The sequence below is a fragment of the Dermacentor silvarum genome, chromosome 1, assembly GCF_013339745.2.
Source record: "Dermacentor silvarum isolate Dsil-2018 chromosome 1, BIME_Dsil_1.4, whole genome shotgun sequence".
Lineage (NCBI taxonomy): Eukaryota > Metazoa > Arthropoda > Arachnida > Ixodida > Ixodidae > Dermacentor > Dermacentor silvarum.
In genome coordinates, this window is record NC_051154.1 from 126,022,620 (window position 1) to 126,044,906 (window position 22,287).

The window sequence follows — 22,287 nt, forward strand, 5'->3', positions numbered from 1 at the left end:
CCCCGTTTCACGATTTGTCCCGAGGGAATGAGTTGCGCGGCGGCGGAGTCGGCGCTCCTGACCATCTAACTCCGTATTCTGAGACCAGAAGGACTGCCATGCTAACTTTAGTATTGTTTGTATTTTATTCTCATCATTACTAAGTAACCGTATTAGTATCATCTCATCTTTAGTACATTTTTCAAAATCACCATAAAATAATTCAAGGCATCATGTTCGTTCATTTTATAATTTTATTGATTTATCATTAATATTCCCTCACTCTTTATCTTTTCCCAATATTATTTTTCATTTATGTCCCATACTCTCGTACGTTCCTGTGCCTCTTGCCCGTAGTGGGTTCTGCATTTCATTTGGAACAAATCAGCCAACCAACCTTCGTGAAAGCCGGTTGCTTGCGGCTACCGAAGAGGAGAAAGACGAGGCAGCAGCAGCCATGCCCGAGAAGGAGGCCTCGGACCCCAAGGGAGGCGCCGGGGTCGAAGAGGACCCCTTCCTCAAGAGCACCTGCGTCTACTCCATCAGCTCGTGCATGATCCTGATCCTGGTATTCTTCGTGGCGCTTCCCGGAGCCCTGATGCCCTATTTGACACGGGTTCGGTTCATCAGGGATGTGCCCAAGAAGGAAGACATCCAGCTGGACAACAGAGGCCCCGAACCGCTCCTGATTTGCCAGATGGACCCGCACAGCTTTTCTAGGCCGCCGCCATGGACCTACGCCCAAAGATATATCCCTGTTCACCTGTGCTCGCACATTGTGCTTCCGCTTGTAGGCCTACCAGATTTCTTCAGTGACATGCAGAACTACGACAGCCTGACTTTGGCCAACCCACCATTTCACCTTGCCGACCTGACCCCCCTCGTCAAGTCCAAGCCGCACCTACGGCTTCTGGCAGGGTTGGGGAGTTTTCAAGACGCCAGCGGCCTCCTGCATCGGGTTGCTCTGAGCCAAGAGAGAAGTACGGCGTTTTCACGGAACTTACTTCGCTGGACTCTCGTGAACCGCCTGGACGGACTGATGGTGACCGGCCTTTTTCCAGTATCAGACGGCCACCTACGCAATTCTGCCGTGCGCTTGCTCAAGAAACTGGCCACTCTCTTCCGCCACAGGGAGTTCCTGCTCGTGTTGCCGCCCGAGTCTTCTCTGTTACGCAGGCCTAACGCAGGCAAGAGGCTTGCACAGCTAGTGGACATGGTCGTGCTGCCACCGCAGTGGCTTGGGCGCAGCCGAGCGCTGGAAAATGTCCTTTCAAGCGGCTTTCCTCCTTCTAAGCTGATTGGGGCCATCCGCTTCGAAGGCATCCCGTACACGCTCAACCACAGGGAGAGTTACACTGGCTCCGTGCCAGGCAACGAGCACACGTTCGCGTATCACGAGCTGTGCGTCAAGCGAGGCTGGAAACGGCACAGCGACGGGGACATCACTCTCTTGCATCGCGGTCGTTCTTGGTTCATTTACGAAGACGCGCAGTCCTTGGCAATGCAAACAGTAAAATTCATGGAGAAAGGACTCGCCGGCATCCTTGTGTGGGATGTCAGTGCCGACGACTTCCTGGGCTTCTGTGGCACCAAGAACATCCTACTCGAAGCAGTCCATAATGCTTCTTCAGTGATGAGTGCATCGTTACTGAATTTGACGTCGGAAGCCTGGAATAGCAACCCCATGAATGCCTCTTCAGTTGCCGAATTAAACATGTCAGTGTTATGACATTGATCAAGCCAATGTGTTGATAAATTATTGCTTTCTCACACACTCGCCTGCAAACGTGTCTAATGCACGTGGGGCTTACCGACCTTTTGCATTGAGCACGCAGAAATACGACACATATTCCTGCTCGTCCCTTTTTTTCTTCTAGGATTTGACCGCAAGGTACACTGAGAAAAAGGATAGTAATAATATCAAAGAAAAACGTGCAGCGTTGCATCATGCAGAAAATTGAACATCTTATAGAATTCCGGGCTCATGAGGCTTCAGTTGTAGTTTTCTGAGCCTCTTCAGCACTTTAGATGCGTTCCTGGTTGGTAATGTGTTGGTCCTCAAGCTGAAGCGTCGAGATGGTAATGATCAAGGAGGCGATTTGGGTTCGTTGGTAAGTCATCGCGAAAGCATTCCATGCAGGGAAAACAGCCTACTCTGTCTCCGTGTGCTAGTTTATTACGTTGCACGTTATTGAAAGGGTAAAGCTGCGAGGAAGGAAACACCCAGGAATTATAAGGCAAGCCGGCCCCGTAAGAAAGTGAAGAATTAGGGAAACTGACGGACGTTATATTTAGTAACTACCATATTACGTGAACCAGCGTGATCAACTAAGCCAACTGAAAAGATAGCACAGTTCGTCAGTGGCAGCTCATTGTTCCGGGTTCTACGGAAAGCTTCTTCAGGTTACCACGTTAGATTATCTCCCTCCAGGATGCTGCACTTCTATTATCACTAATAAAGCAACGAAGCTTCAGTGACGGGATCAACCCTCTGCAACAAAAGGGTAGTCTGTCCCTATACGATACTGCGTCGTCTACACAAGCACGGCTGCTGACTCACGCGAAGGCCAAGACGCCGTCGTGAGTCCGACGCTTCCACAAATTAAAGTTGCTAGAAATTACAAGCGAGTCTCCTTACTAAGTGGGCTGCAGCCCACGCATGACGCAATTAAAACCGCTAACATCCTGATTAGTGTGGTCCACACAGTTTTCCCCATTCATCATCAATGTCCTCTGAGTGCAGAAAGACGCTCCTTAATCCATCCGCGTGTCTCCTCCGTTCCCGTAATCGTCCTGAAGTGGAGAGTCTCTCTCTCCGGAGACATTACGATGGAGTGGCCTTTACGCCTTCCATTGCCTGGACCAAGTGTCCAACACATGAATACCTTTTGGGCTATATGAAGTGTTCCGCTCCAGCATTTGCAGCTGAACTTTATCGCATGCTCTGGCTAGGCCCTACCGGTCGCGGTAGCTTAGTGGCTATGACGTTGCACTTCTGAGGTCGCAGGTTCGATCCCGGCCGCGGCGGCCGCATTTTGATGGGGGCGAAATGCACAAACGATCGTGTACTTAGATTTACTAGCCCGTTAAAGATCCACAGGTAGTCAAAATTAATCCAGAGTAGCAAACGGGAATAGCCGATATTCTAGCTGACATTAAGAGAAAAAAATGAAGCTGGGCAGGCCATGTAATGTGTAGGATGGATAACCGGTGGACCGTTACAGTTAAAGAATGGATACCAAGAGAAGGGAAGCGCAGTCGAGGACGGCAGAAAAGTAAGTGAGGTGATGAAGTTAGGAAATTTGCAGGCGCAAGTTGGAATCAGCTAGCACAAGACAGGGGTAATTGGAGATCGCAGGGAGAGGCCTTCGTGCTGCAGTGGACATAAAAGATAGGCTGATGATGATGATGACCATTGAACTATTTGTGTGTGTGTGTGTGTGTGTGTGCGTGCGTGCGTGCGTGCGTGCGTGTGTGTGTGTGTCTGTGTGTGTGTGTGTGTGTGTGTGTGTGTGTGTGTGTGTGTGTGTGTGTGTGTGTGTGTGTGTGTGTGTGTGTGTGTGTGTGTGTGTGTGTGTGTGTGTGTGTGTGTGTGTGTGTGTGTGTGTGTGTGTGTGTGTGTGTGTGTGTGTGTGTGTGTGTGTGTGTGTGGGTGCCTCATAATCAGATCGTGCTTATAGCACGTAATAACCCACAATTCATTTTATTTTAACTTAGTGGTTACGGCCTAGGAGGTGTTGCTGTTTTAGTGATTTTTGTCTTGATTGACCAACTTTTCGGTCTGTCACCGCAAAATGGAGGCCTCATATGTTAAACTCCTGCATCAACTGGAAAGCCAACTTTCAGGCAGATGTCGACCCATGTAAATTTCTTCAGTTAAAATAATGATTAGCTAAAATTCCTTGGCGTGGAGCGAACTTTCGGCGAATGTTCCACATGGCTGAAGGTTCAGCGGCATACTGGTTTCAGGGCTTTCCTCGTGACATACCGTTGAATAAGATTCGTTACAAGCCCGTCGGCCTCTTATACGTTGAACTTCGAGCTGTGTGTCCCACTTACTACAGAGGCTCTGCGCTGCGTCGGGCCTGGAGTATGGTGATGCAGTCAGGTTCCCGTTCGGGAGGGGCATTGTGAAACTGAGTGGCCAGTATAGTGGGCAAATGCGTCGAAATTTCCGTTGCCATCTCTCACGCTGATCGAGCGTTTATAATTCCTTCAACTAAGCCTGTCAGCGCTGCTCAATTCCAACGCCTAACGCGATGACGTTTTAGTGGTGGCAGACTTTGCCAACCATTATTTCTTTGCAGAACTTCCTCTTCCGTTGCTGCTGTTTCTTTCAAAACCTTTCGTACATCCCCACGGTGGAGGATTCGCACGGCCTTCGCGCATACGTTGTCGCTTCTCCTCATCGAGTTATGGCGAACGAATATTTGTGCTTGCAGTTAGCAGTTAGGTTCAAGGTGTACAGAGGTCCACACACTCATCTAGAACACACTCTTGAGGGCCAAAGCAGCTACAAAAGCTAAAGCCAACCACCAGGTCGAGAAGAAATAATGTAACCTGTGAATGTAGACACGCAATCTCACATACAGCCCATTTTGTGCCACGTCATCTCAGATATCACCTGCGCAGTCCTGAGAGCGTGGTTCGCGCGTTCTAGAGAAGTGTGTTGACGTCTGCACTTCTGATCTAAATGGAAAATATTGTCACGGGATCGTTACCCAAGCGCGCGCACGAGGACGTATCGAAAGGCAGACGATGAAGGCGCGCCTCGGCTCGTGTGTGGATTTCGCCATAATGCCTGTTGTACGCGTATATAGGCATCTGTAAATACATATTTTACCTCTCACTTGTTACATTTCGGTGGAGGTGCTGGGTAACGCCACCACCACACGGAACTCCGCAGTGGACTCCTCGTGTGACCGAAGGCAATGGGGACGCAGACTGGACTAGTAGATAGTCAACGTGAGCCAACTGCAGTTGCCTCGCCGTCTGCAACACCATCGGTTATCTTAGAGCAAGATCTTGACCCCGGTATGTTTACCGGAACTGCCAATGTCGACGTAGACGACTGGTTGAACTGGTACGAACGCGTCAGTGCCTCCAACCGCTGGGACCCGACGTTGATGCTGGCAAACCTTGTATTCTACCTGCAAGGCACAGCTCGTGTGTGGTACGACACGCACGAAGCGGAACTCACAAGCTGGGAGCTTTGCGAGCAGAAGCTTCGGGATCTTTTCGGTCAGCCAGATGATCGTCAACGCGCCGCGAAACAAGAACTCGCCTCTCGAGTGAAGACCACTACCGAATCCTACATCACCTGTACATTCAGGATATTTTGACCCTTTGTCGGAAGGTCGATGACAAGATGTCGGAATCGGACAAGGTTGGCCACATATTGAAAGGAATCGCTGACGATGCTTTTAATTTATTCGTCTTGAGGAACTGCACCACAGTGGCTGAGGTTACTGCAGAGTGTCGGCGGTTTGAGCAAGCGAAGAGTCGCCGCATCCAGTCGAGGTTCGTCCGGTTGCCTAACACCGGCGCAACTTCTTGCGAGGACCTGCCGTTCCCTCGCCAAGCTCCTCCAACAGAAGACTTAGTGCGCATCATTCGACTCGAGATAGAGGTCGCTTCACCTACTGCTTTTCATAGCCGCAACCACGAATCTCGACCAAGCATTGCGCTAATTCAAACGGTTGTGCGCCCGCAGTTTGAGGACGCTGGTGTTAGGCCTGTTTGTGCATTGAGTCGTGCGGCCGTGGACCCGTTGCCCATTCGACCCCGGGAGACCACTTATCGCCGATATCGCGACCCAGCAGAGTGGCGTGCACATGATGACAGGCCGATCTGCTTCAACTGCAGAGGGATTGGCCACATTGCTCGCCACTGCCGCAATCGGACGTATCGACCGTATCGGTCCTTCCTGACCAACAGCCGCCAGGATTCCAGACACCCAACATTTGGGGAGGGCTCTCAAGTGAATCATAATGACGCAACCTTGGCCACACGGAGTTCGAGCCGTTCCCCGTCACCACGTAATCGTCGGTCACGCTCCCCACTACTTCGTCGGTCCCCATCGCCCAATTCCGCTGGACGCTTCTCGGAAAACTAAAAGATGCAGCGCCCGGAGGGTGCCGCTGCATCGCCTGCCCGACATTAAAATCCTCTTTTGACTGTGCCCACAACTGGAAACTTCTTGGACGTTGAAGTAGATGGTGTGAAACTGTCGGTGTTAATTAGCACAGACGCACATATATCAGCGATGAATGAGTTCACACCTTCGTCATTGTCTCCGCAAAGTGCTCACGCCTGCTACTTCGATCGCCGTACGAGTCGCCGACGGCAGTACACGTCCCGTCGTTGGAATGTGCACCACCCGCGTGAGCATCGCTGAACACAATGCCACAGTTCTGTCAGCCGTCCTGGACCAGTGCCCTTACGCACTGATCCTTGGCAATGATTTCCTGTCGTCCCACTCAGTCCTCATCGAATGTGCTGCCGGTCTCCTACAGTTGGAACTTCCTCTGCCCCAAGATTCCGCCGATAAACCACTTGCGCACTTGTGCTCTGTCGAATTTTCTCGGCTGATGCCGAAAGCCTCCACGTACGTTACTTTGTCACCGACACCACGGGTACCTGACGGCGACTACGTGCTATCACCGACGCTAGACGTGATCCTTACGCGAAACGTAGCCCTGCGGCATGCAGTTATTACGGTTGCTGGCAACCGCACGTACGTACCTCTTTTGAACTTCGGCACCATTCCCCAAATCTTACCCCAAGGCATCAGACTGGCGAGTGTATCTGCCCTTAAAGAACACGCCCAGTTTGCTATTGATCCTGATACCGCCTTGCTGTCTCCTTGCCCCAAGACACAGTCCAAGATATCCGACAACATCCATAAAATTGACCTGACCTTTCTAAGTCCAACTTTCAGGATCTGCGCCGCTTGCTAACGTCATACCGGGACATATTTGATTTTGACTGTGGGCGGTTGGGCCAAACCTCTATAGTAGCACACCGGATCAACACTGGTGATGCTCGGGCAATTTATCGGCGTTCTTATCAAGTGTCCGCGACTGAACGTCACGTCATTCAGGAAGAAGTCGACAAGATGCTCGAAAAGGAGATGATTGAGCCTTCTTGCAGCCCTTGAGCTTCCCCTGTTGTCCTCGTAAAAAAGAAGGATAACAGTTGGCGTTTATGCGTCGACTATCGTCACCTAAACAAGGTCACTAAAAAGGCTGTTTATCCACTGCCGCGAATTGACGACCTGCTTAACTGTCTCCAAGGCGCTACGTATTTTTCCTCGATCGACCTCCGTTCGGGCTGTTGGCAAATTGCAGTAGACGACAATGATCGGGAAAAGACCACGTTAATGACACCAGGCGGTCTTTATCAATTCAAGGTCATGCCGTTTGGTCTGTGCAATGCCCCAGCGACATTCAAACGCATGATGGACTCGCTTTTTCGGGGCTTGAAATGGTCCACTTGCCTATGCTACCTCGACGATGTTGTGTTTTCATCTACTTTTTCAAGTCACTTGCAGTGTCTGTCAGTGGTTCTCGATGCGTTCCGGAGAGCTGGCCTGCAGTTGAATTCCTCCAAATTCAATTTCGGTCACCGTGAAATTCCAATCCTTGGGCACCTTGTTGACGCTGCAGGTATCAGGCCACATCCCGACAAGGTTCGTGCAGTGGTCGATTTCCCCGTACCACGTTCCACCCATGACGTTCGCAGCTTTGTTGGCCTCTGCTCGTATTTTTGTTGTTTCGTGAGAGATTTTCGAACTATCGCCCAGCCACTTACCGAACTTCTTAAGAAAGACGTGCATTTCTCCTAGGGTTCTTCACAAGCTTCAGCTTTTACCACGCTGATAACCCTGCTTACGACGCCCCCTATTCTGGCTCACTTTAATGACTTCGCCCCTACGGAGCTCCGCACCGATGCAAGCGGTCATGACATAGGCGCAGTTTGGACACAGTTTGGACATATGTTTGGATTATGTTTGGACATAGGCGTTGTTTGGACACAGCAGCATGGACACGACCGAGTGATAGCTTACGCCAGCCGACTTCTTTCGAGATCCGAGCAGAACTACTCCGTCACCGAGAGGGTATGTCTCGCTCTTGTCTGGGCCATCGCAAAATTTTGACCCTACCTCTACCGCCGACAGTTCTCTGTGGTCACTGGCCACCATGCACTCTGTTGGCTTTCATCCCTGAAAGGTCAAACTAGCCACCTCGGTCGCTGGGCTTTGCTGCTACAGGAGTACTCCTATTCCGTCATCTACAAATCTGGTCGATTACACCAGGATGCGGACTGTCTATCCCGTTACCCGGTCGACCCACCCGACTGCGACTCCAGCGACACTACAAAAGCCTGTGTCATGCGGACCTCGAACCTCACCCATATTGGAGGTGAACAAAGACGTGATGTCGCACTGCAACAACTTATTGCACGGCTCGAGTCTTCGCCTTCAGATGCCGACCTCGGCATGCTTTTAGTCCGGGACGGAATACTGTACCGTCGCAGTATGTTCCCTGACAGCCCCGAGCTCCTGCTTGTTATTCCGGAACAGCTGCGGCCGACCGTCATTGCACAACTTCATGGGGTACCCATGGCGGGCCACCTCGACGTTGCTCGTGCATACGACAACTGGCGCCGCCGATTTTACTGGCCCGGTATGTATCGGTCGGTGCACCAGTACGTCGCTTCGTGCGAGCTTTGCCAACGCCGAAAGAAGCCCACCGTCTCCCTTAGTGGTCCCCTTCAACTCCTGGACATCCCGTATGCGCCTTTCTTCCGCGTCGGTGTTGACATGCTGGGCCCTTTCCCAGTGTCTTATTCTGGGAACAAATGGATCGGCATCGCAACAGATTACGCCACACGGTAAAAAATCACGTGCGCCCTCTCTAAAAGCTGTGCAAATGACGTCGCCGACTTTTTGTTGCGCGATGTTACACTTCATCACGGCGCCCCTAAACAACTTCTTACCGACAGAGGCCCGCAGTTCCTCTCAACAGTAATCGCCGACATTCTTACATCGTGCGCAATCCGACACAAGCTCACCACCGCCAGACTAATGGCTTAATAGAACGCTTAAATCGCACGCTCACGGACACGTTGGCGATGTACGTGTCCGCGGATCACCGCGATTGGGAAGCTAACATTATATTCGTGATGTTCGCCTACGATGGGGAAATCGTGTGGATCATCACGCCACGATGTCACCGGTTTCTCTCCTTTTTATTTGCTGTTCGGCCGTGATCCAGTTTTACCCATGGATACCCTGCTGCCTTCTGATACGTCTACCACCACTGAGTATGCCCACGACGCCATTGCTCGAGCCGATCACGCCCGTCAGCTTACTCGTCACGGATTAGCCATATCGCAAGCAAGACAGAAAGCTTTATACGACAGGCATCGCCGGCTCAACCATTTACTGCCAGGTTCCCTCGTTCTCCTCTGGACTCCAACACACCGAGTCGGACTCTCAAAAAAACGTTTGTCGCCTTACACAGGCCCTTACCGTGTTCTTCGGCAAGTCACCAACCTCACCTATGAAACTGCACCCCTTCAAACCCCGACATCGTCGACTCGCCACCCACAATGTGAAAATGTGCACGTTGTACGGCTCAAGCCGTACTATGTCCGCGAACCTTAGCCGTCGTCCTCTTGTTACTTGCCTCTCGTGTCCTCCTTGAACAGCACCGAGTCGGTGCTCCTGCCGCCGGGGAATTGTGTCACAGGACCGTTACCCAAGCGCGCGCACGAGGATGCAGCGAAAGGAAGACTATGAAGGCGCGCCTCGGCTCGTGTGTGGATTTCGCCATATTGCCGGTTACCACGCGTATATAGGCGTAAATACATATTTTACCTCTCGCTTTACTTGTTACAATATTGTGCAACTCTGTCGTTGGCTTTAAAATAGTTCATAATGCGGTATGATAATGGAACAACAACAACGACGACAACAACAACAACAACAACAACAACACGCTTCTGGCCCGAACACTGGCATGGCCTTAGCATACATGTACTTGACATGTCATGTACATGTATGTACATGGGATGCTATGAGCGTCCCCTTTGGAATGACACACGCACACGTGCACACACGCACGCACACACACACCACACACACACACACACACACACACACACACACACACACACACACACACACACACACACACACACACACACACACACACACACACACACACACACACACACACACACACACACACACACACACACACACACACACACACACACACACACACACACACACACACACACACACACACACACACACACACACACACACACACACACACACACACACACACACACACACACACACACACACACACACACACACACACACACACACACACACACACACACACACACACACACACACACACACACACACACACACACACACACACACACACACACACACACACACACACACACACACACACACACACACACACACACACACACACACACACACACACACACACACACACACACACACACACACACACACACACACACACACACACACACACACACACACACACACACACACACACACACACACACACACACACACACACACACACACACACACACACACACACACACACACACACACACACACACACACACACACACACACACACACACACACACACACACACACACACACACACACACACACACACACACACACACACACACACACACACACACACACACACACACACACACACACACACACACACACACACACACACACACACACACACACACACACACACACACACACACACACACACACACACACACACACACACACACACACACACACACACACACACACACACACACACACACACACACACACACACACACACACACACACACACACACACACACACACACACACACACACACACACACACACACACACACACACACACACACACACACACACACACACACACACACACACACACACACACACACACACACACACAGCCTAAACCAACAGCTTGGTAGATATCGTCACATTCTAATGAATCACGTTCCATCGTTTCCCTAGCTTTGCCGCAGCAAGCACATGCTTCTTTTTCCTCGCTTTATAACTATGCGTTTTAAGGCATCCTGATCTCGCTTCGAAAAGTAAAGAACTTCCCTTTGAGTTATCATAAATTGCTTCTTTCCTGATTTCCTTTTTACCTCTTAAGAAAGTAGTTACTCATAGCCGGTTTCTTTTCCAATGCCACCACCCATGAGACTGTCTCAGCCTCTCTGACTTTGCGTTTGGCGTTCTTTGTTGCCACGGTGCTTACTATACTGGTCGCATACTTTCTGCTAACCTCCCTAGTTATTTTCCTCCACTGTAACTCAATGTTTTTTTTTGTACAAATACCTGAACACTCTCGCAGCCCATTTATTTATTTCGTATTCCTCAGTCGTTCTTCGAAATCCATTTTACTCTGAGCATCCCTCACTTCAAAACTTGTCCAGCCCATATCATCCCGTGCAGCGTCATTTGTAGTCATCCCGTGAGAGCCCAATGCAAGACGTCCCGGTGAGCTTTGGTTGTCACCGGGTCCTGATTGTACCCCTGACTTCAATCAAACAACCGCATTTCCAAATGTAGGTCCTGGAACCATTGCACCTTTCCACACATTGAACATTTCCACACCTTGTACCTATTGTATCACTATAGCGCTCTGTCTTCCATTATGGCCGCGTTTTTCTTCCCCCTTGCTATTATTGTTCTTTCCTGTATTTACATACATCTATTGCCTTCTTTTATCCATACACCAAGGCATTTGTATTCTTTTACCTCAGGTATTTCCTGGCCCGGTATTGACACCGTCCGTTCACTGTTTTCATTGAATACCATACACCTGATATTGTAATGCTAAATTTCAATCCTTAATTCTCGCCGTCCTGTCCACAGATATTAGCCAGACGTTGCATATCACTTTCCCTGTTAGCAAGCAACGTAATGACGTCCGCATAAAACAAACCTTCAAGCTGCTACTCTACTATTGTGCCCGCCTGTTTATATGAGAGATTAAACCCGATATTGATTTCTTCTAGCGCCATATTCATCCTTACCATGTACATCATAAACAGCAGTGGGGATAAAGGGCACCCCTGTCACTCCCTTGGTATGAAATTTCTCCTCGCTCCTCATTCCTTCCCTTTCAACGCAAACGTTATTTTCTAGGTAAATCTACCTCAAAAGCTGTATACAGTCGCTGCCTAGACCTTTCTCTTCCAAAATAACCCGCAAAGTGTTGTGGTTCACGTTGTCATCCGCTCCAGTAATGTCTAAAGAAGCCACATATTATGGTCTTCTTTCTTCTGTGGATATTTCAATACACTACGTCGCCAACCGTAATACCCCCAAGTGACCATTACGGTTTTGTGGTGGTAAAAACATGTTTACTTAAAATTCCAATGCTAGTTTCCGGGCCTAGTCTTGTCTCACACATCGTACATCAGGGAAGCCAAGCCAGAGACCATGATATAGGCGATGAGTGAATTAGAATGGGGATCATGAACCCAAGCCCGGAGGCCATCAGGGCCAGTAGAGGATATCAAACCTCGAGCATTGTGCCTTCTTTGGATGGTGATAATTCAGAGCCCCAGTGGTTCAAAACGGCCATAGCGAAAGAAGGCAATCCGCATGCATGGCGGTTAGACTTGTGGGAAGAAAGAACTACGTAACAAAACTTTTGAAACATGTACACTTCGAGCGCGAACTAAAAGAAACCTTTCTGGCGAGCACTGTGTCCGAGCGCTTTTGGCTAAAGCGCCGAGAGATGGAGCCACAGAACCTGGCAGCCCGCGGCGCCCTGTCGGACTTCAACAGGCAGCCGAGCCGGAGCTCCCGTCTCGGGCTCAGAACGAGCGCGGTGGCCCGGGTCGCGAGGACATCGATCGCACGTGATCAGCTCCGTGTGTTTCTCAGAGCCGGGCCCTTAGCTAAAGTGTTCGTACCGCCGGGGGAAAGGCCCCCCGTGCGTGCTCATGCCAGCAGAAGCGCGGCCGGCGGACAACGCTCCGAGCTGCGTTCCGCGCCGCATGGCACGTCATGCATACTGGACAACCGGTGGCAGGGCCACCTGTTTGCCTTCGTCCCTTCTCGTGGCTCTGGTGGTGCTCGGATTACCACCGTCAGCGCGACCACGCGACCAGTCGCCGGTGAAAGGTCGGTACGCGCTTCTGAATTTTGTGACGGACGTCGGCGCGCTTTTTCCCGAACTTTAGCTTCGCGGTTGCGCGGTCGCAAAGTTTCTGTTCTGCGTCGCTTGCAAGAATACCATACTGTGCCGTGCTATGTACGGTATTGTTGCAACGTAACCTGATTTCTTTTTAGATTGGTTTCCCGCATTTCATTTTTCTACCTTTCGTCTTCCTAGACCTTTCTCTGGTTCTCACACAATTTTTGCGAAGACATCTGCGTTGAAGGATTAGGTGCACGCCAGCGTAACGTGGCGATGACCAATCTGTTCTGTAAGATACGCAACTGATCTCAAAACGTTCGTAATCAACTTTTATGAGATGTATAGTGATCGCATTCGGCTTTTATGTTACTTCTTCCTTTTACCCTCCCCCTTTCCCGCTGTTTAGTTTTTTAGTGTACTAAGCTTGAAGAGTTGAACAAGCGAACCTGACAGTTTCGCACTGCGGTTTGCATGCATTCACCCGCATAGAGCCACCTGAAAGAGGCGAGCAAGAGTTTAAAACAATTTTATGTTAAGAAGGGCCGGCGCTTCGATCTGAGGCGAATGCCTCTAGCCCGCTACTGTGCAGTGGGGGAAGCGGAAGAGGGTAAGAAAGAGGCACAAGTTTGGGCACGATGAGGAAGGAACAAGCAAAGCACATAACGGGCAAGACTACACAAGGCTTAGAGCCCAGACCCGTGCTAGAGCCGTCTGTGCATGAAGCCGCCTTATCATATGATGTTTTTGTTTTGCGATAACAATGTATTTGATGATTCCTCACGCATTGAAGTAGTATTGTAACGGACTGCAATGAAACATTGACACTGTGAAGGCATTGTTTTCGTGCTTTTGATCAAGGGAATTATTTTGCATAAAATTTGGTTTATTAAAAATTAGTTTGAATGCACTTACGAACGGTAGCCTGCCCCTTAAGCTTCTTTGGGAATCAGTGGTCACAAGAATATATAAGTTCAAAATAAAACATTAAACCAGAAGCAATTCAGCTTCACTCATTATTAGTGTTTTTAGGGTTCTGAAGTACATTGCAATTTGTCTGATGAACTTATGGCCTGCTGAAAGGATTGTGTATGGAACTGAGTGCTTCTATTTATTTATTTATTTATTTATTTAACCACGTTATTTCATGCTTATAGTACACGCATATTTTAAGCTGCTGATGTAGTGAAAGCGTTAAATAATACTGACTGTTTCGTTGATTAACAATGGAGAGAAACTTGGCTCCGGATTAAGATCTAGGCCCGTACGCAGAAAAATTTGATGGAAGTGTTGTCCTCCATCCGCCATAGCGCATCGACAGTATCGTTATCGCGCTGATCGCTCATCGCTATCGTGATTGGCAGGCGCCCGAACGCCAGCAAATGGAGGAACGGTTTTACAGACGTTACGTTACAGAAGTTTCGTGGATACCGGCCCTCGTTCTGAGCTGAAATTCTGCGTTTGACAGCGAAGGTGTTAGCCTCTAGTCGGTCGGCAATTTTAGAGTCCGCGTGCGCGGTGCTCACACAAATATATGGGCCGATCCCGGAGACAGTGCAAAGAAGCGGGAAGCGCACAATGTGTTGCTTCTCCAAAAGGCATCACATGAAGTCATCAGGTGACATCATCACTTGACGAAGACGTCATCGCGAGACGTTACATTTGACGTGAAGACGTCATCAGATTACGTCATCAGGCGATATCGTCACGCAACGATGCCCGTTATTCTCCTATATTCGAATTACAATCCGAAGATATCATGTCTTCAGCTTGTGTTAAGTCGTACTTTACGAATTTTCTGAGGCAATTTATTTTGAGAAATTCCATAAGTTCAATAATGCACTCGGGATTGGTGGAAGGCGTGGGAGAATGAGGATGTTTGCTTCACTTCCGCACACGTGCGGCGCGCGCCTGCCGTGCGTTGCTTGCGGTGGTGGTGCTTGTCTAACGTCGGCAACAGCTTCGATGTACATCGACTTTCACAGGGTGCAATGGTGGCGGATTTTTTTTGCTTATAGGTCTGGTGAGAAAAATGGACTGCCGTACGCGGACGTCGGGCATTATTTTCTAGCGGTCCATTTCATTTTCCACTCTTTTGTTATCATATGTCGCGCCAAGTGGTCGATCTCGGCGATAACAGCGACATGGCCACGTCCGAGCCGATTATGAAGGATATGATGAAAAATTAATTGGTTCGTTACAAAATGCGGGCCTGGGTTCCTTTGATGTACAGGCACGGCTGTGCGGGTCCCGAGTCGTTGTACACGATAGTCACAGAAGCGGTGGGCAACAGCTCTGTGCACGCGCCGCAAATGACGTGAATCACTCGCATTCAATCGGAATTATCCAAGAATGATGCCTCAAGTTGCGCGATACAGTTTGAGCTTCAGTAGCCTCTTCATCAATCGACAGACCAGCACGGGCTCCATAGGGGGACGCTGTCATCTTGCCCGGAAACCGGCGACGGAGATCATATATAAGATGCAAACTAAGTGTGCCACTTCTTTGATGCATACAATCAAACGTATATGTCCCCCTTATGTATATTTAGTAAATGTCTGGTATATCCGCACCGATAAATCAGTCACATTTGTTTTTTATTTGAAAGCTGGTGGAGATAAGCGCTGTGCTCGTAGACACAGTATCCGCTGTGCCTAGTTGGTAGCTTGAAGACATACATTGCTCTCGTTCAAAAGCGCGTCGAGGTCAAAGATCAGGAGGCGGGACAGATAGCTTGGTTTCTATGACCCTTGCGGTGCCGGCCAAACGCGTGTCACACGTTCTTTACAGAAAGACGTGCGAGCGATAAGAAAAGAAAACAGTGAATGACACCAATCTGCTTATTGATTTACATATTTGCTCCCACAGAAGTAGAACTACTACTAAATGTCTATTTAACACCTGTCTCATTTGCTGCGAGAAGTGTATTCCCTCGTCGATTAAAATCGCCTTGTATGCCGATGACATCTGCATATGGTGCTCTTGATCCCAATTGACGTGTCGTACGTGCAAGATTACAGAAGGCTATTAAATCGTGACGCATTTCTACTGGCACGAGGTCTAGTGATGTCATCTCATTGCTAAGCATCGCATTTAGCTCTTGCTAAGCGCGATGTCTCGCGCCACACGTTAACGATTGCGCACTCTGCCATCCAGTATATGTCAAGTCGCAACTTACTTTACTTTTGAGAACGGTCTGTCGTCAGAGCGGCTTCGGCTAGTACGCAAAGATGGACAGTAGCACAAATTATGCTCTATAGCTTCGTGAGATCGGCTTAGCTTGCGGCGCCATTGGCCATTCCTACGAGGAATGAGTAAGCTTTTGTAAATGCGACAAGCGTTTTAAGGCAAGTTGCCTAACATTTCTTCTGTGGAACAGTGACCTTTTCGAACAGCGTGTGCCAGTTACAGTGGCGCGGAAAAACTTTTGCAAATGCCATGCAGTCGCCATCTGCAGAACAGGAGGAAGCAGAGAAAAAAAAAGAATGCATTGATCGTAAAGTAAAATAAAGTTACATTACGGGGGGTTTGACGTCGCAAAGTACAACTCACAGGCTATGAGAGACGCTCCGGGTCAACTTTGACGCGTTGGGGCAGAATGCGCGATAGCAGCAGAACTCCATAGCCACTGAGCAACCGAGGCGGATGCTCACGCAAGAAACGCAACTTTCCGTCGCTGCAATTTGCAATAGGTCGTGATCTGACGATGTTTGTTTCCGGATGACTGTGAAAAAAACTCGAAAAAATATAGTTTTGGGTTTTTATTGTATTTTGATATTGTTCAATACAGAACCATGTTTTCTCTTAAATCAAGGTAAACACGCTTCCTTTTCTGCACAAGACTTACGCCGGACAAGAGCTGCTTCAACGTGAATAATAAAATAGCTGCGGATAAATGAGATAGGGAGAAGGGAAGTGCAATCGAGGACGGCAGAAAACTAGGTGGAGTGATGAAGTTAGGAAATTCGCAGGCGCAAGTTGGAATCACCTAGCGCAAGACAGGGGTACTTGGAGATCGCAGGGAGAGGCCTTCGTCCTGCAGTGGACATAAATATAGACTGATGATGATGATGATCAAATGAGATAGCGGCATCTCAAGTGCACGTGCATATTTAGCGTGCGCGTGCACACTAAAGAACCGCAGGGGATCAAGAATAACCACTGCGACGTCTCTAATAGCCCATGTGTTGTTTTGAGACGGCAAGTCCCATAACTTCAAAACTAACGGGACCAAAGTTGAAAACAGACAAATAATTATTAACGTTTAGTGTGTGCGTGTGTGTGTGTGTGTGCGCGCGCCCGCGCGCACGCAAGCATGTACTTGATTCAGGCTACTGTCGGATGGAAGACATGTTTTCACTTTTATGAAAAATGCGCTTAGAAGCTGTAGAAACAAACTCTAGAGACTAATGTTTTGACTCAGAAAATGAAGAGCTATAAATCTAACCAGGTTGAATTAACTTGACGCTACAGTACATAATACTTGGGAGACAGTAACGCATTATGGGCTTTGCTACGCATGATGTGGGTCACGAAAGTCCCTGCACTCTAATACGTAACTACCTAAAAACTATGAAGCTAATCGCCTTTGACATAGTTTTGCAAGAATTTACGCACTTAATTCATCAATTCTGCTGCGAAAGAACTGGCTCTGGAGACAGTTCATTTGGAATCATGTCAATGAGTTCACACCAATTATTCTTATAGTGAAATTAAATTCCGGGAATTCTGATGGACCTAACTTAGTGTGAGTATGAGGGCGAAGGAGCCAGTGGAAATATTGGTTTGACTGAGAAGCTGTCTTACCGGCACACGCGTCTGTGTGGCTTGACGAAGCGTCCGGCGAGGAATGGCCCATCCAAGCAATCGGTCATTCCTTTCTAAACGCGCCTCGAAGTTGCAACAGCTCCAGATAGCATTCCTTGTTGACTTTAGTTCGGCAAGGTATTCATGGTGAGTTAGACTTTCAGAAGTGATGAGCGATTTTCAACTTCTGCCAGAACAGAGGTCATCTTTAAGTGCCTTCTGCAAAACATTTTCGTCATGTTTCAGTTTCCCTTAAGGACAAATCCCCAAATTATGTTTTACGCACCCAATACGTCTCCATAAAATATTTTCGGAGTTTCACAACGCATAACTTCACAAAATTCGCTTGCGCACTACACTGCACATTTAATCAGGTAAAACAGAAAATAAGATAACATACAAATGAATGGAATATGGCGTCACAGAAATCAGCGTAATACGACTACTAAGGAAGACAGACTTAAGTGAATTGCGACGGTTAGCTCACAGAAAATTTGGCTAATGATTTGAGAAAGACTTTTTTCGATGGCGTGAAAATAATATGATCGCTAAAACAGACATTGTAAGCTGCATTGGTGTGAGGATCAGTGCATGAAGCAACAATTAGTTCGGTTTTATTGATGAGACCTGTAGGCTGCTTTATAAAATCTATCAGAGGGGAGGGGATTAAATAAAAACCTGAAGGAAGGAAACGCTTTCAATCTATCGTGCTACGTTATAAGGAACTCACAACTACGCTTTAAATGCCATTCTTTTAATTTTTGTGTGTTTCCTTTCCCTAAAGACTCTCAAATTCGGAATTGCTTAGAGATGCCAGCAGAGATCAAAAGCAACAGGTGCGCGTTTCGCGCCGTGACCATGTTGCGACATTTCGACGCTTTCGAGCATTTACGGCCCACACACCTTGCGTGACTTCGAACATCAGCAGAGCATGACCTGTTTCTCCAGCCTTATTACCAGGCCAGCACGTGGGCTGGTGATTTATGGTCTGATTGCGACGGCTGTAGCTCTCATAAAACCCATGGGCCGCTCCCATTACGCGTTATCGCACCTTCTGCTAGTAACGCTAAGCAAGGGCATTAAGCTTGTAATCCGCGTGCCCTTTCATTGTGCCTTCCCACTTGCTGCGTCGCCAGAATTCTGTTCTGATGAAATGGCTGCGGTATCCTGCCAAATTATAATTTCGCCATTTTATGCTATGTCGTCATGCCGCGGCCTTCGTTCGCTTGTGGCGTCGAGTATACGCCATCGGCGTTGGTAAGGCTGTTACACAGACCTTTGCGACAGGCAGGCACGCACGCACACGAACGCCCAAAGTCATCTGCGTTTTCAATTGTAGCAGTGCGTCACTTCTGTGGTTCTCAGTTGAGCCGCGAAGAACCTAAAAAAGAAAAAAAAAATGCAAAAAAAAGAAAGAAAAAGAGATGGCTTCTATAAAATAAACAAATAGATCGTCGTAATGCGCAAATCAACACGCTCTATTGCTCACACAAACCTATACAGTCTACATTCAGATGGCAAACTCTCTAAGGTTCCACTATTTATTCATTTTTGTTGTTGTCGCGCTGTATAGCGAAACTTATCTCTATGACTGTGTTTTCTTGCCATCATTGGAAAAAATAAAATAAAAATAAGCATTCAGTCTGGCATTTTCAAATTGAGCTTGTGTATGCAGGACAACGCATTTGGTTTTCTATAACGTTCCACGACATCAAAGCACCTAGAAACCCAGGCACCCACGCGCAATCCCCTTTCGTCACAGCTGCAGTCAGCACAAATGTACTCATTGAAAGCCGGCGCCAAACCTACCACGAAAAGCCCAACTGCCGCACGGCCGTACTTTATTTGTGCTGGTACATTTTCTTGCTCTGCTTCCTGTGTTTGTCTTCTTTAGCTTCGAGAAAGACGCTTTGTAAGCCCCAGCACTCGCGCCAGAACTTCGCGCTTGGAGAAAACGAAGAAGTGTGTGTGTGTGTGAGTGTGTGTGTGTGTGGGGGGGGGGGGGGGGCGGAGGGAGTAGGGGGTAGAGGTGAAAACCGCAGATTAATGCGGTTTCGGTTGCCAATAAGTCAACGCCTCTTTTCCAAGAGCGTTCCAAATGGAGGCCTAACGAATTGCTGATCAAAAATCCGCTCTATCGCGGAATCGATGGCGCTCAAACAAAAATTCGTAGTGCTGCTCTTCTTTCTTTCTTTTCTTTTCTTTTCTTTATTTCACTTTTCTTTCTTTTTTTCGCACTGGAATCTTGTTTATTTTTGTATCGAAAAACTAGCTTTTTCGAGGCGTTTTTCTGCCGACGCCACCGACGTATTCGGGTCGCTCGGATAAGATAAAACGAACAGAATAAAAGACAAGATTACCGAATTCGTTGTCCATTTCAATGATAATGCCCTGAGAAACAGAACTGGTCGTCGCCTCAGTTGGAAATTTAAGATCTTTTTTACTCGCACATCAAGTTCCATATACCGGGCTGTGTGAGTAGACTATTGCGACTCCTTTCAGTGTCGCCCGTTGCAAATATTGAGAGTGGGGCATCTCCCAGCGGTAACATGAAACGTTGAACCAAACCGCGCTATAGGTGCTGGCACCTTTGTTACTGCGCGAAGCATGCAGATGGAAGCGCAGAAACGGCAAGGGTCGTGTGAATACAACGACGGCAAGAACAGAGCTACGGCGTCGACGCGCGGGCACGATTACAACAGCGTCAATGAGATGACTACGACGAGTGCATGATGACAACGCTTAATTAACAAACATCTACGAAAATGAAAAGTTGTGTGTGAGAGGAGCGTTAGGATCCCCCGCGGCGAGCTACCGTAATTCAATTGGCCAAATGTGCCTGCGTCATGTTTAGCAATTAATTATGATTGAGCAATGTAGCCCACAGCATTGAAAATTTGCACGTTATCTTCAGTGTATCGCCCCTCTATGTTCCAAACCTTATCTTTGTATCTATTCATGTGTACTTTTGGCCAAGTGAATCGCGGTCATTCGCAGCGCGACTTTCAGTGCAGCAGTAATTATCAGCGTCTCTATCGCATGATGACAGTTCATCACTTTCTCAAATGTCAGTTAACAAAGTATCGTTATACAATGCAATACAATACAACCTTTATTGTACATAACGGAAAACAAAGTACAGATAAGTCCAGTTAATTTTGTGCTTCAATGCATAAAGCAACGTTTTGTTAAGAAACTAACTGGAACGCCAATGCATTTCTCCGCAAGGTTCGGGAATTAATATGTCGAAACTGGTGTCACTCCGAGAATTCGTTTCAAGTTGATCCGCCTTGCGAACTCCAAGGCTACAATTTGTAAATTGCAATATCCGCCATCAGGTAATTAGTTAAAAACCTAATTAGTGAAGTTTCGTTAATTATTCTATTATGCATTTCAATTTCTTGTGCACGTGATGTCCGCCTCTTCGAGTAGACCAGCTCATAAACTAGAATTCTGCTATCTGTCACAGGCAACCTTTAAGAATTTTTGAAAGTGTTCGCTGAAACACCCTGTATATAATTACCAATACATTGGACACACCATTCTGAAGTCCCTAAGGGCTCAATATTAAGCCCTCTGCTTTTTAACATTTATGTGAATGAATACAGGTAAAAACACTTCAACTATTTCCCACCTTCACACACTGTCGTGTATCCTGCAGAAAGTTAGTTAATAAATTCAAGAATGATCCACGAAGGCCTAGCAGAGACAGTTTCTGTAACAAAATGCCATGACAAACACTGTCAAATGCCTTAGAGGCATCTTTAAAGAGCACATGCTACCCGGTTACGATCTAGTGTCAAGTATAAAAGATCAGAGAAAGCTGCTAACAGTGTTTCTGTACCCTTCCCCTGTACAAATCCATACTGATTTGATGATAAATACACTATGCTTATCTAGAAACTGTGTTACCGTAGGAGCCACATGTTTTTCTAATATTTGAGCTATACAGGGAATTATCGAAATAGGTCTGTAATTTGCAATAGTATTGCGTGCACCTTGCTTATGAAGCGGAATTACAATTGCGGTTTTCATTTCAACTGGAATCACACCATCATCCAAAATAGAGTTTAAGATAGATAGCAATAGATGTTTAATTGCGTCAAAATTTCTCTGGAGATCACTGACAGATTTTGGCAAAGCCAGGTGATTTATTCGTCTTAAGGTTAAAGACAATCGACCTCAATTCATCAAGCGATAGTAAAGGAAGTTATGCTGTATTTAGCAAGATATCTAT

General features: G+C 47.9%; 2 protein-coding genes across 2 annotated transcripts in view; both read left to right on the forward strand.

Moving 5' to 3' along the window:
- Positions 1-436: 436 nt before the first annotated feature.
- On the forward strand, positions 437-1,711 carry LOC119457218 (endochitinase). The gene has a single exon (XM_037718952.2). The coding sequence runs from the start codon at positions 437-439 to the stop codon at positions 1,706-1,708; it is 1,272 nt and encodes a 423-aa protein (XP_037574880.1). The 3' UTR covers positions 1,709-1,711.
- Positions 1,712-12,958: 11,247 nt separating this feature from the next.
- Positions 12,959-22,287, forward strand: part of LOC119457370 (hemicentin-1-like) — a 268,953-nt gene continuing 259,624 nt past the window's right edge. The window contains exon 1 of the mRNA XM_049668104.1: positions 12,959-13,231. Coding sequence (XP_049524061.1) covers positions 13,051-13,231 — 181 coding nt within the window. The 5' untranslated portion in view covers positions 12,959-13,050. The remainder of the gene's footprint in view (positions 13,232-22,287) is intronic.

Coding starts and splice junctions, on each gene's coding strand:
- LOC119457218 (XM_037718952.2), top strand. CDS start 437: ATGCCCGAGAAGGAGGCCTCGGACCCCAAGGGAGGCGCCGGGGTCGAA.